Source organism: Melanostigma gelatinosum (assembly GCF_949748355.1).
Source record: "Melanostigma gelatinosum genome assembly, chromosome: 9".
Lineage (NCBI taxonomy): Eukaryota > Metazoa > Chordata > Actinopteri > Perciformes > Zoarcidae > Melanostigma > Melanostigma gelatinosum.
Window position 1 is genome coordinate 13,022,953 of NC_136642.1, and position 15,087 is coordinate 13,038,039.

The window sequence follows — 15,087 nt, forward strand, 5'->3', positions numbered from 1 at the left end:
CCTCTCAAAGGACGCCACGAACGCCTCCAACCACTGCTGCAGATAGCCCACGTCTTTCTGCAGGAGGGAGGAGAGAAGAATTGAGCGAAGAAAGGGGCCTTCACGCCTCCAGGGACATTGTATGCAGCGTGAGTAAATAATAGTGCGTGTGAAACATGTGCACGGTTTCACAATTAACATCAATGGAATATGTTCTTTGCTTACTCTGAAAGGGTTGAGCGTTTAACTGTGACGGAAAACATGTCACTGACTCAAGCTTATGACCTGTTTTTGTAACAGGATGTTGCAAAGAGATGTAATTCACAGAGAGGAACACATGAACCAATGCTTTCCTTTTTCAAAACAGGGAGGTTCAAATTTCAGTCATCAGTTCCAAACACTCAGAACATACAACAACTTCTCATATGCATGTCTTTGCCATAAACATTCCTGCGTCCTTGTAGTTTAATGAAAGATGGTTTCAATTATGCGGGTATGTTTACATACAAACAGTCATTATCACAGCTTTAATCAGCCTCTGCAGTGCAACATATCCTGCCACTCTTCCCTCCTTACATCACTCTCCCGCTGTGCGCAACACAAATGTCACACGGGTCAACTTTAAACTGAATTATTGTTTTACTTTTTATATATAAAGCCAGATTCAAAATTTCCTGGCGATTCAGAGAAGCAGTGCTACTCATGGGAACCCAGCGTTTGAAAATCGAATGACAAAAACCTGAGACACCTCAAAATGTTCCTTGTGTGTGATGGAACCACCGGAAACATTTTGAGTCGCTGAGTCTGCACAAAGTCACAGTTGCTCATATTTCAGGCAGCCTTTGTAGAGCATGCAGCCTGATGGAAGACATGAGTTGTCGCAGACTGACTGACTCATTGTACACAAATAACATACAGAACAGCAAAAAGCACAACAATAAATCCGGTACTCCCCCAAAGCCAACAGGCGAATAAGTCAAAAACGTTGCTGCCATTGATGCAGGTTACTTTAAGAGCTGCTGCAGTATTAGTGCTCCTCCTGTAACTGTAGCTCATTGCATGTTTAATAAAATGGAAATCTAATGTTTCTAATGCTGCATTAATGTCAAATGTACATTACCAACTGGCACTGAGTTATGAGCCAGTCCATCTCTCATTGCATGTGGCTGAGCAGGGTGCCAGGTTCTTGTGGAACCCAGTCTCAGATCAGCCTTCAGTGTCGTCTCCAGCCAAGCAGCTCAGAAGCTGCACACCGCTCCGTCAGACTCGCTCTTTTCTGGTCTTCCAAACGTCAAACGAGCAACCAGGAAATGACATGTCACTCTAACCGTAGCGTATTTCCTTCATTCGCAGCCTCCTCATCAAACCCCTTCCTCTTTTACTATGGTTGTGAGAAGATATGAAGAAGGCCCCTCTAAAAACAAAACACTTCCCACAGCAACAACTAAGCACTTTGTTTACTCTTTCTAAATTTGACACAGCAAAAAGATGTTGCAGGAGAAACACTGAAGTTCAGCTCTCTCAGTTGGAGTAGTGGTCATTGACGGAGCCAATGAAATGTGACAAGGTGAATACTGTATTTCTAGTTGGAGAAAAATCAGTCCAATTGCCTTTAATACGTCATCAAACGCTTTAGATTCACAATCTGATTTGCCAGCAATTGAAAAATTAACAAAATGACATAAAACAGACATACTGAATAAAATCTCTGCATGTACTTTCTCTGTGAAAACAGGAAACCTAACTGAACAACCTATTGCTTTCTGCCTTCAACATCTGGACAATCAGGTACGGGAGACTTGACTCAGAGAGGCAAGGACATATTTGCAACACGCCTTTCAGCTTTGTTTTACTTTACAATAAAAGAGTCCGTAGCTGAATGACTGAATCCTCCCTAACATTACTCACCATGCAATAACTAGTATTGTTAAGGACTCTTAATCATCCAGCGCTGTTGATGATATGTCATTAATTATAATTATGCCTACTGGAAATCACAGTGTGCAAGAACACACAATAACAAGGGTCAATTAAGTGACACGATTTGGAATTTACGAGTTCACAAACTGTATGATATGACGACAGCCTTCCTTCGCCGTATCTGCGTGTGGCAGGAATTATTTTCACGTTGTGATTCTGTGTGTATGCGTCATTGTGACAAAGTGTAGTCCTGGAAACACCTACTCTAGAGAGAACTACGCAGTTTTGAATACTTCTACATGTGTTTATTGTCACAAAGTGGCTCTGGGAATATGGAGTTACACCTAAAATCAAACATAATTTATTAAGCTAAGGTTAACTCACACAACGGAGTGTGGAGATCAGCAATGTCAGCAAATAAAAGCACTGCATTGATGGGTGGCATATAAGCTGACGACCCTGCCAACTGCCTGCTGAGGGTGGGCAGGATAGCCTCCGACAGAGGGAGATGCTCCCTATGTTTCTACACTTAGTATCAATAAATGTAGCAAGTTAGATTTGCTTTCTAGTTCCACGTAAAAAGGAAGTATCATTTTTGTCTGTTCCCTGTCGATAAAAGTAGCCTTTTTCTTTGTAGGGATACACTCCAGCTGCATGGTGTCACTGGCACCGCTGGATTTTAAACGTATAATAATTTAAAAAAAAGATGCAATCACAGAAAGGAAGTGAACCCGTTTTGCTAATGAGAAGTAAAACCAGTTCGGGCCCTTCTTCATGTCTGCGCCCTTGACCTAAAAATCCTCCCTTACAAAATGTATCAACACCTCAGAATAAATACACACTCTTTGCTCTCAGTTGTATGCGCTTCTTTCCCTAAACATTTCCCAGAGCAACTAGCTCAAGGATTTGTTCAATAAAGACGCAATTAGAACCGATGTCACAAACCAACCATGAGGTACCGACGCCTATAAACGGTGCCATTTATCGCTGCTTTCTCTGCACATGGCCAAGCAGCTGTGCCGCTCTCTGCTGCTTGGCATTCTGCTTCGCTCCGGCTTCCTGCACAAGGGAAAGCAAAGAGCACTTTGATTTTCCTGGTTGGCCCTTCTGTTGGTAAACAGGGGAGATCGCGGCACACAAGGGAATTCAATTACAAGGCTCACAGGATGGTCAAAGGGAGCTGCAGGGCTGGCAGTTGTTGTTGCATCTCTCGTATGGATGTGAATCATATGTGATCAGGAACTAGGACAAATAAAACAGCAAGGTGACTGACAGCATGACGACAAAAGCCAGGAAATGTGACTTCTCTTCACAGCGAGCAGAGGAGGTGATTTCACAGCTGTGTGGATGGGGGACAGTCGGGTTGTTACTGTGGTCCATCTCTACCGCTACAGGCTTCAATTAGTCCCTCTAACAGTCTCTCAAGCTAATAATCACAGGATAATCACACACTATCTCTGTACCAGCCGTACATCTTACTGTATCAACACAAACATGCTGCTTAATTACTCGCTTTCATCCAGAATAACAATCTAAGAGTCTGTACTTTACCTCAGTGTGTCTTGGGTCACTTATCTCTAGCCAGAGATTATTAACCATAAAGGCTTTCTCACTGAATCACCGAGTCATATATCCTGCTTACTTAAAAATTGTGAAAAATGTCCAAACAGCCCAAGTTAACTTACCCCCGAATGAAAATGAAAATCTGCAACGTGGGATTAATAACCTATTAAATGAATTGCTTAAATCCTCCACAAAGTTGTCAAAGTACAGTCTTACAGTATTTATCCAAAAACAATACCCTCTGGTTGTCTTCAGACACGATCTGACAAGTTAAGTTACTCCCTCAGTGATTATCACACTCTTCTGGGTATGTCCATACCTCTCAGGAACGAGCATTTATGATGGTCCGAGTAGAAGTCTCAGATATGAGATATGGAGCTCTGAAATTGTGCCAGTAAGATGTCATTGTATGATAGTCTTGATGTGCACTGAGCATCGCTCTCACCACACTTAAAACTGCAAACATCTGATAACTACGAAGCATTGAATGATCATTTTATGATTTAGGTCTAAGATAAACGATGTCGACGGGGATATAATGTATCCATACAGTGTTGTCTCGACTACAGCAAATAATCAACTCTGATCAATAACAGAAGCTCTTATCCAGAAAACTATGAATGTACCGATCATTGCCTGCCTGTTTGTTTGGTCATTTCTGCAGAAAATGTTGGAAATACTGAAGTAAAAATATGCTTCTGTATCACAATGACTTTTCACTCCTGAATCTCAGCTGATCTAAAAATCGTGCAAGGGGTGTGTGATTTCTTGCACAATTGGAGGAAGCAGAGCTCCTTTATCACCGACAAGCCTGAGCACGTTTGGCTTTTTATTGCAAATACAGAGCAATGGCTGAGATACCGAATGTACCGAATGAATGAAGATGCTGCCGGGATACAGAGGCCGATGAACGCAGGAAAAAACTTGAAAAAAGTCTGAAACCAATATATGAAGACATCTGAGGAAAACCTGTTATCAACAGAGACATACAACACTGAGATATTTACAGCTGCCAGGGTGTCTCTGTTGTCCCTCAAACAGTGTCAGGTCATTGCCACTACAAGAAACGGCTTGTTTACAACACTAACAAAAAGCCTATTAAACAGAGCTAAAATCTCTTGACCAATTCGGCTCATTTGCAAAAGGTCAAAACGTTCCTTGATGTGTGAGATGGGATGTGTCCAGTTAAAAGAAGATATGTCCGTGCCAACTTGACAAACAGGCAGACAACAAAAACATAATGCAGATTTCTATAGGAGAGGCAGGTGATTATTCTCTGAAGTGGTTCTGCTGCCTTTCTGCAGCCTATTGTGTTCCTCAGAGTCACATAAGGCGGTGGCGTTAAATACTACGAGGATCAGTTAAATCCCTAGCCTCTGCCATCTTTCATCGCAGTTTGTCAATAAGGGCAGGTCATTTGCACACATGCAAAATCAACAAGAACGCTTGGATATCTACGTGTCATTCACTGGTGGGAAATGTGTGAAGAACATATTGTAAACGGTGTTCCTTTAGCCTTCAGGGCAACTAATGACAACTATTTGAGAGCCAAGAAACAGCTAAATAAGGAAGTGATCTTTCAAATTGAGATGCTAGACAGCTGTCACAGTCAGATTCAAAGGCACACACACACACACCTATGATTGTCTCGCATGGTTTATGTGACAGTTCTTTTCAATGTGACAGTTCTTTGCTTTTGTTTCCAGAGGAGAAGTAACAGGGCGGATCAGAAACACACCAAATGACCTCTTTAATAGTAGATGCTGCAAGAGGTGTGTCACTGATGCATTTAGAGTAGTTATTCCAGCTTTGACTTCTGTCCTGTTGAGAGCATTTCATTTTACTAGATTGAAATTAAGCCTTAATTAGAGCAACATCCAATAGAGGCGTGGAAGGAAAAGGATCCTAGTCTAGGACTAGACATTATTCTTGTCAAGAAACCTGCCCCTTAGATCCACCGTGATAACAAGAGATCAGTCTTTATGCCCCACAGTGAAGATACAGTCTTGGAAATAATCTTGTTTTCTCTGTCCTCGGGCATGGGAGCAGATTGCAAACACATTAAATAGTAATCCGTAATTCATTCACTGCCAAACTGACTTTCTCCTTCAAGAGGACAAATGACATGAAAGCATGTGCAATATACTTTGACAAATTCATCGTTATTACTTAGATGTTGCACAGCCAATGGAATGAGGTGCAGTCATACCCACAGAGGGCAACATCTGAGACCTAAATATAACAGAAAACAATTTGACACTCCTTTTCAGATATTCTCTGAAAATAGTTTTCACAGTTTCTGTTATGTATATTAGATATGTATTTAATATTGGTCGGCCTAATATTAAATACATATAGAGTAACACGCATTGTGCAGCTGGCACCCAGTCAAAAACACATGTTTCAGTTGGTTCCCGAACAATAAAACAGGCTCTATAACAACATTATTGCCATTATGGTTTACATGTGACATGCTTAACTCAGGAACCGGAAGTAGCCTCAGTGACACCTGCGTCGCAGGTAGGCTGCATAATTAAACACACTTCATGAATTGGGCCAATATGCTTCAAATAGCCGACCATCACGGCTCGTGCTACTGCTTTCAATAACTTAGATGACCAAGTGGCACTGATGATATGCTACAATAGCTCTAGTAGCCCAACCACTCGGTAAAATAAGAGCTGCTGTACAAATAGAAGCGACTTCCTCGTGTAACCGTTTACAACAAACGACAGCGACATGGCTGAAGTAGCGTGTTACACACACACACACACACACACACACACACACACTACGATCATGCGTTGCATCGGGTCTTGTTACAAACTTTAGCCAGAGGACCTGCTGGCTGCAACAGGTGTCACCTTCAGGTTCTTCCACACTCACCTTTGTGTAATATAACATCCACAGCTCATGCAGCCTTTCCTTCGATGCCATCCCGCCGCTCTTGTGGTTGCTCATATCTCCCTTTTGTTTTCGTCAAATAATGAAACGGGTGAGCTTGGTCAAAGCTGGGGCTGTTTGAAGTTGTTTCCTAAATGCAGGAGGACGCGCGGCACGCTCATGGGAACCATTCCTGCAAAATGCAGGCACAATAATCCACGCAAAAGTGCTTTCTGTCACGCAAAGTTATCAGAGTGGCATAAAAAAGAAAAACATGACGGTGTGAGTGTGGGCCACGGTGCGATCGCTGTCGAAATGATCAAACCAGGAACAAAATTGCGTGGAAATGCATGTCTGGAGGAACACCCATGTCCGCATTTACAGCGAGCTTGCTCAATGATTCCTATTGGAGAGAGTTTCCCACGGAAGCGACCGATGCCATCAGCTCAAGACCAAGAGATGACTGTGCTGCTCATGTGGATTCAGTCAGCAGAGTCCTGTGGGATGAGCAGCAGCTCATTATTGTCAACTAGTGTCTCTGTAACAAGACATACAGGGAAGAGTTGACTGTAGATCATGCTCACAGGTAGGCTGGTATTCTTAAAGACACACGCACACACGTAAACACACAGTGACAGCCTCCTGCAGGACTCCTCTAACGAACTGACTAAAGCGAAGTAAGCAACACTGATAACATTAAAAACACACACAACGCACACAACTGCAATTTAAACTGTAACGACTACTGGTGGTATCTTCAGGTGCTGTAATAAATAATGATTGCACAGTTGTATTGCATTCCAGACTGTTAATCAATGATCTTGTAAACACTGAGAGCCCTACATTGGTACAGTTGATCGATTCTGAAAGGAGAATACAGGAATATAATCGAACTATACAGTAAAATTGCAAAATGATGTGCAGTATAAATATACACAAGTATTAAAGTGCTAATTTTGATGAATGCCCCCCACCCCCTGAATTTTGTTTGGAAATGCATTGACTTAGAATTTGTAAGTAAGAAGTATTTTTATGTTTTTTGGCCTCACTCCATATGCTGTAAACATGCATGGTCTGGCAACAGCTCACCCATTTATCTGAAAGCTACTAGAGAAACTTTGATTACCTAAAAAAACGTATTATGATATAAGATATATATATATACTGAATACAAACCTTTTTTTTGTTGAAACAAAGTTGATTGAAATTGACACTTCTTGAAAGAGGAGTCAGGTTTATTGTGTGTAGTCGAGGGATTTATCTCTTAGTCTAATAAATCATTATATTTTCAGCATGTATTTTTATATGTAAACCTTATCAGTTGGATTAAATTGTACTAAACCAGAGAAATGCAAGACAAGTGGTCTGTTGTACTGACTTTAAAGTACAGGCAACTTTTTCCTATCTGCTATAGTAGACTGTATGTAATCTATAACATGAGTTAATCTGTCTCTTGATGAATTACTAACATGTAAGAATGCATGGGTAAGGTATTGATTTATTCGTGTTAACCTCTTAAACTTTGTTAGGACCTTTTAACACAATCAGGTTTGTGTTGTCACACACTCGGTCAGTAGAAGGATGGACACAGTGAAGGCAGCTGTAGTACCATGGAGATGGCCTACATACCTAAACAGGACCTGACAGTGTGACCATCAACAGGCGGCACAGTGTGCCAGTCTATCCTATGTATTCGTATAATCTATAGGTCTGCTAATAGTCCACATGTATGTTTAAATACTATTCAAAATAGCATATAAACTGTTGACAGTTAAATCAATTCAAGTAGGATCGTAGACCTATTCCTTGTGCCAATACATCCAACATAGACAACACCGCTGCACTGTTGTTTGTTTGCTGTTGGTTAATGTTTGCACTACTGTTTAGTTCCTTTATTTAATATTATTCTATTTCATTGTATATACTGTGCATTTTTTATATTTAAATTGAACATGTTTTAATTTTAATTTTTTACTCTGTTACTTTGATTGCTTAAATATCGATCTATCTATCTCTATAGACCCAAATATAATTGGTCTGTGTTTAAATCAAAATTTGGAAAATCCCATTACCCTTAAATAGGGATTTCATTTTGTAAATATTCAAATGTAATCGAATTCATGATTATGAAGAGATTTGTCAACAAAACAAAGCAATATCACACGAATAGGCAGCGGGCCACTGCAATCGATGTGATCGACGGTCGTCTTTACATCCTCATTCAGGACCGTTAATGGATTTCAGAGAGCATTGAGCGGCGTGTAGCGTTAGCGGTAAAGATAAACATGGAGCGAAATGTTGGGTCACTGCAGGAGCAGGCCCTGAAGAGAAAGGAGAGGCTGAAAGCACTAAGAGACAAACAACTTCATGTAAGTGTATTGTCTGCTGATGTCTGGTTTCTGATAAATGCAATATGGCCAATATCACAGCCAGTGTTGTTGGTGAGGTAGCATTAGCTGACTTAGCTTGTAGCTAACAACGTTAGCACATGTAACGTTATGTAGTTAGCAAATCAATCGTAACCTTGGTTCTTGGCTTTTTTGTCGTCCTGTTAGATAATGTAGGTTTGGATATTTATTTCAAATGTAATGTATTGAACTTAAATGTGTATTTCTTACAGTGCATTTGCATATGTAGGTCTGGTTTGCCTGTGCAGCTAATTTCCGAAGCTAACTAAGTTTGTATATTTTCTCAGAAAGACAATAACAAAGTGATTGAAGCTCTACTCGCATCTCTAGCGTTGATTTAATATCATAGCTACATCTTATACAATAATTCTCTCACCAATGCACTTGATGGTATTTCATATATTAAATCGTATGCTTCTCTACACACTGGTGAAACCAAATCTGAAGTAGCAGATGTATTCCTTGTATTTTGGTTGATGTTCAGCAATACATGTAATATATGGGGCCTCAATATCTTGCTGACAAGCAGATGTGAAGGATAGAAGGTGGCTGCAGGGAAGAGAGCACTGACACTGTATGTGGAATGATATCTGCTTCCTTAAAGGGATGGGAATCATTTGAATAAAAGGGAAAGTGTCTGTTCAGTATTTCATGACAAAAGCACACTTTTTCTGGAATGCATCATAAATATAGGGCTGCCTCTCGCTGTAACGGTCTTGGTATATAATGGACCACAGAGAAATCTTTTTCAGGTGGGGACATTGGGGAATAAGTCAAAAATAATCAGAGAACGTCTAAAGATATCAGGGAATTTCCACTGCAAGGTAGTTTCTGAGGAATATAACGTATCTCTTTCAACTTCTTTCATAAAGGTATTGTTTAAATCAAGCTGCTTTTAACAGCTTTCCATACATGCCTAACCATTGAGAAAGGCTCTCCTGTGCCACGCAGTTATAAACTGGAAACTGTGGCCGTAAAAACACGCGTATGGTGAAAGATGGAGCAACCTTAGTCGGTAGACTGAACTTTTACTTCTTTAAAAGAGGATTAGAGTAAAGTACGGCGAAAACTCAGTTGCACAAAAGGTGAAAAACTGTATCTGTGGGGACAATGTTTTAAAGTAGGAATCAAACTCAGCATTACACAGTTATGCTGTGCCTCCGCTGTGGCGATTGTTCAGTTCTGGATATGAATTCTTCTTGCAACAGGAAACCGTTTGCAAGCCACTGTTTCTCCAGTTAGACCGGAGTGTGTTTCACTGAGCTTGAGTTTGGCCGTGGCATGCTGGACTTGACTAGCAATGTCTGATAACTGACGGTTGACATTCCTGAAGCTGGGGGTTGGTTTCCTTTTGTACTACACTTCAAGAATGAGTCAGTCCCCTGAATTGTTCTAGCAGGTAGACAGGAAGCCCCTTCAGGAAAATGCAAGACAGGAGGGGTTCAATCTCCTTTGTTATCACTTTTCACTTGGGGTCGATATCATTTTTTCTGCATTCCTGCAAGTCTATGTTATCATTTATTTACCCGTTATTTATGTGTGGTTATTTTAACGATGGCATGATGATTTTTAACAGGGGCAAGAGCAGGAAGATGGGGAGCCAGAGAACAAAAAGGCTTCACTAGAGGAGGCTACTGAAGAAAGGCACAGGTTGGTTCACCACACTACACACAAATGTAAATGTTGTTTTTTAATCCAATTTATCATTATTTCTTCCATTTTTGCTCTCGCTTGCTCGCCCCTTCAGCTGAATATTTTAAAGCTGCACAAACGGAAGTGAAACTGATATGGCAGCACACCATCAGACCATTTATCTGCCCTTTTATCTGATCACCATCTTCTTGTAACACTGTATTGCACATCTCAGTGCAGGTCATGAGGTGCAGTGTTTACACTGGGCTGGATCACAGCTTCCTGCTATTAGCTGCTCAAATATCCTGCAGCAGCTTACTCAACTTTGTGTGTTAGCTGGTTTGAAGGAGCAGCAGCCATCTTTCCTGTCCTACAGGACCTTCTTTTTTCTTCTTTCCATTGTTGATATTTAATGACTGTACTGAAGGAGTGCCACTGTATTTCCTCCAGTCCAACAAGACAGATCTCTTATGAGCATGAAAATAGCTGCGGACTTGAAATGCTTGATTTTGACATTCGTCAGGGAAGCGAAAAGTTCACTGTTGAATGTACTCTGTTTTTATTTAAACAATGCTTTGCTCAATCAAGATACACATTGGTAGCAGAGTGTGAGTGTAGTGTAATGTATCTTGTATTAATATTTCACAGCAGATCCAATTGCCAAACCCAGGCATGAAAGAACACAACGATCAACTTCTAAAGTTATTGCGACTCAAATGAAGGAGACAGTGGAACTTGTCCAGAGAGTGTTTCAGCTTCCTGAGTGTTATACATTCCTGTAAGCATATCCCACAAAAGGCACCAATGGGTACCATGCAGCTTTCCCTGTTCCGTCTTGTTAGGTGTTGGTTGACAGGGCTGCTGTTTTTTAAACTTATTTTAAGATAGACCGATAGGCAAGTCGATTTTTTAATTCTTGGAAATGGCAAATTACATTCAAGGAAGTTCAAAAGCCTCTAAAATATCGATATGACTAGTTACACGCTAGCTTTAACAATGTCTGTGGCGCGTGTGTAAATATAAAAGGCTGATTGTTTTTGTGCTCTGGTGAATGGAGCAGGTTGCTTGATATCGGTGTGAATGTTTGAACACTGCTGCACCCGCTCCTCAGGCACAGTTCACTGTAAACATGGTGAGAGAGCCACACTTGGGTCTGTGCTCTGAAGTCATCACCGGCTCTCTTTGATGCCACCGTGTGCTTGAAGTGGAAATGTGTAAACGCACTTTAGCGGTTTGGACACATCGAACTAAGACACAGTTAAGAAAAGAAGGAGTTATGTACAGTCTGTGTATCCAGTAGTTTTGTTGGACAATAATGGTCGCCATCAGGTCAAAGATTCATTTTGACACCCTACTTATCCATGATAAGGGAGCCTAACAAATAGGCCACAGTGTCTATTAAACTCACTGTCCTCAAATGATGTTTATTAATGTTATGGTTGGTGACCCCTTGACCTTCCGTTTTGTGACACAATTTCCACACAAAATGTTAAAATCTAAAGAACGCATGATCACTAGGTTTGCACTTTGCACAACAACTTGCTCTCAAGGGGACCGTTGTCTATTTGATGTATTTGCTCTTTCATCCAGCACCATCTTGAGGCCAAATGTTTTTAGTTTTACAAAAAAATGACTTCATGAATTCAATACATTTGATAGACATTTCTCTCAGAGGATGAAACTTGTTGATTGTGGTGATTCTCTGGCCTTTGCACTCGTGCCATATATTGAATAATGCAGCTTAATTGCAATGAAGCAACAGTAAATCATAGCTAAGACTGTTCTGGGCATATTCATGCTTCCTGGAAGAAGAACCCTTTAAATGTGTCGATTGAATTTGTGTCAACTTTATTTATTTCTGTTTTATTTCATCACATTATGCTCTATTGAAGGCTGATGAATGACAGCCTGTAGTTAGTCCTGGATGGATGCGTTCTGGTTACTTTAAGCTAATAAACTCGCTGTCAGGGCGTCTGAACTTCGTAATGCTGTGGAGCTTCGGTTGGCAAAATGATTATTTTCAGGCCTTGTTTGACAACAATTGATGCACTTTCCTTCTGTTTATTTCATTCATTTTATTACAGTTATATAGACTCAGTTTATATCATATTCATATTTGGTTGTACTTCAAATAAATGTAATAACTTGTCTAAAAATCCCACATTTTATTATTGAATTAATTGTGACTTCAGTAGGAGAATTCTATTTAAGGATGAGATGGATAGACAGACGTATTCCTCGTAGTAAGAGAGGCCCTCAGTCGTATCAAGAGTGTTCCCTCGAGCCTCATCACAAATCCATGTTAAGCTCAGAGCAGCTGATAGCTCTCTTGGTCAGACAATAGTTTACCTCTGCCTCTGGACGTACATGTGTATAATCTGCAGGGATGTCGGGGAGTCTTGCTAAGAATTCCTCCGTGCAGAGATGTGATGAAAGACTGCGTAATTTAACATCAAGGACAGCATTCCTCAGCTGTTTGCTGCTCTCCGCAAGTCTGTCCTTAGGAGCAGGTGGAACGTGTTGATCAGACGTGCTCATAGGAATAAAGAGGGACATTATACCCGGCCTCCTCTAGACATGTGTGCAGCTGTGAAGGGTTTGCAGATGCTTTTATATGCTCCTTAATCTCTGGACAAATTACATTTGTCTACACTGCCACCTCCTGGACGGTCACATTAGTGCGGCGAGAAAGAAGGAGCGTTGATTACTGATGATGCGTCTCGATTTCTGTCCTCAGAGAGCTGAAGCTGAGGAATTACACTCCAGAGGATAAAGAGCTGAAGGAGAGGCAGGTGCCCAAAGCAAAACCTGCATCAGGTGAGAACTCTTCAATTACAAATGAGCTTTGTCAAGCTTTCGTAAATATCACATTGCCTCTAGGAAGGTCATAGCACATGGTGAGCTGCTCGACTCCTGCTGCTAATATCACACAGCATTTATGAATGATGATGAATATTCCTTGTTTGCAGTGGAGGATAAAGTAAAAGACCAGTTGGAGGCAGCTAATCCAGAGCCCATCATTGAAGAAGTGGTGAGTACCCCTTCCTGTATTGATGTGTTTTGCTGAAGAAGCACCGTAGTTGTAGTTGCCTTATTCGGCTGTTTTCTGTCCTCAGGATTTGGCCAACCTCGCCCCGAGAAAACCAGACTGGTAAGAGGTTTTTCAAAATGATTCAACAACCTGTATGGCACATAAAAGCTTGGTATGACTGAAGATAATTAGTTTCTGACATTGTCTTTTTATTGTGATTCTGAATCTAGGGATCTAAAGCGTGACGTTGCAAAGAAACTGGAGAAGTTGGAGAGGAGAACACAGAGAGCGATCGCCGAGCTCATCCGTTAGTATTTCCTGTTTCTGTGTTTTATCACCAACTTTTCCTGACGCCACAGAGACAAGCATGTCTGAGCTAGGTGTGAATTATTAGGCTGCTTGCTTTGCTGTGTCCAGATTCCACAGAGTCTTGAAGCCATCTGATAGCGTCAATGGTGCCATTCCTAAATGTGACGGTTTTTTCCCCTCATTTTAATGTGCGACACAGAGCGCAGGTAGCCATGTTATGTGTACTCACAATAACCCAATTAGTATGTTTCTAGTTGCATTTTAACAGAAACAGCAGTCAGTGTGCAAACACAGAGCAATTTTAACAATGGTAATTTACATCAAAATATAGCTGTGATGCTGTCTGTGTTGGGAGTAACAGCAGAGTGTACTGTCTGTCTCAACCTGAATAAGACCCTAACCAGAGTTATGGCCAATATGCAGCAATTACATATAAATGTGACGGCGAATTCAGTGAATAAATTGAGTGTTTGTGTGTTCAGGGGATCGTCTACGAGGCAGCGAGGACGAGTTGGCCGGAGTGGTGGGAGCAGTAGGATTGGAAGGAGACTCGGACTGAATCCCAGATGTGACCGATAGAAACAGGAGCCTGCAGAGGGCTCGCCTCGGTTCACTGGGACGTCACATCTGTGTTGTTAAGAGACGGCTACTTTCATCGCTGCAGGGAGTGAAGTAATGTTTTCAGTCAGGTCTTCATTTCCCCTTGGGAGTCCTGCCTTGTATCATTGCAGTATTCCATATTAATATGTAATAGTACATTCTGTGTACGTGGCTTATTGATGTACATTGGTAATGTAACATCAATATTTTGCTGTAAGTTTTACATTTTCAAGTAAAATGAGTTTTAAATGGCTGATTATTATTTTCATGCATTTTGCCTTTATTTGGAAGTAGGGGTGGAGCAATATGTGATCATATATCGTGCTATAGTACAGTGTGGAAAACACCGAATCACACTGATGCCAAAATCCTATAAAAATATCATTTAAAGTAATTCAATTACTAAAGATTTTTTTAAGTGTTTTGTTGCTCAGCATCCAATAATAGAAGACACTTTTTAAATACATATTTATTCAGAAAATGATCTGAAAATTCACTCTCTAGACATCAAGTGACCCCTATGCACTCATGATAGTTAGTGCAACATCGATGTCTTGCTACTGTTGAATCAAGTTAGTTTCGATCCAATGGGTGATAAATAGAAGAACAATGAACAGATGAGATGTTTTTTGGTATGACATTCACTAGTGATATCTATTGCAAGCACCTAAATACCTGTTATGAACTGAAACGTTCCTAATCTCTCACAATAAAGTGCATCGTCTGTCTATGTAGGCCCAAGCTGTCCCCTCAGTAAGGAGG

The 15,087-nt window shown here is 40.8% G+C and overlaps 1 protein-coding gene across 1 annotated transcript; it reads left to right on the forward strand.

Moving 5' to 3' along the window:
• Window positions 1-8,586: 8,586 nt before the first annotated feature.
• Window positions 8,587-14,577, forward strand: ccdc12 (coiled-coil domain containing 12). Its single transcript, XM_079275433.1, has 7 exons — window positions 8,587-8,714; window positions 10,330-10,403; window positions 13,123-13,202; window positions 13,355-13,416; window positions 13,502-13,536; window positions 13,647-13,723; window positions 14,208-14,577. Exons 1-7 carry the CDS (start codon window positions 8,631-8,633, stop codon window positions 14,282-14,284), a joined length of 489 nt encoding a protein of 162 aa, XP_079131559.1. The 5' UTR covers window positions 8,587-8,630; the 3' UTR covers window positions 14,285-14,577.
• Window positions 14,578-15,087: the final 510 nt, after the last annotated feature.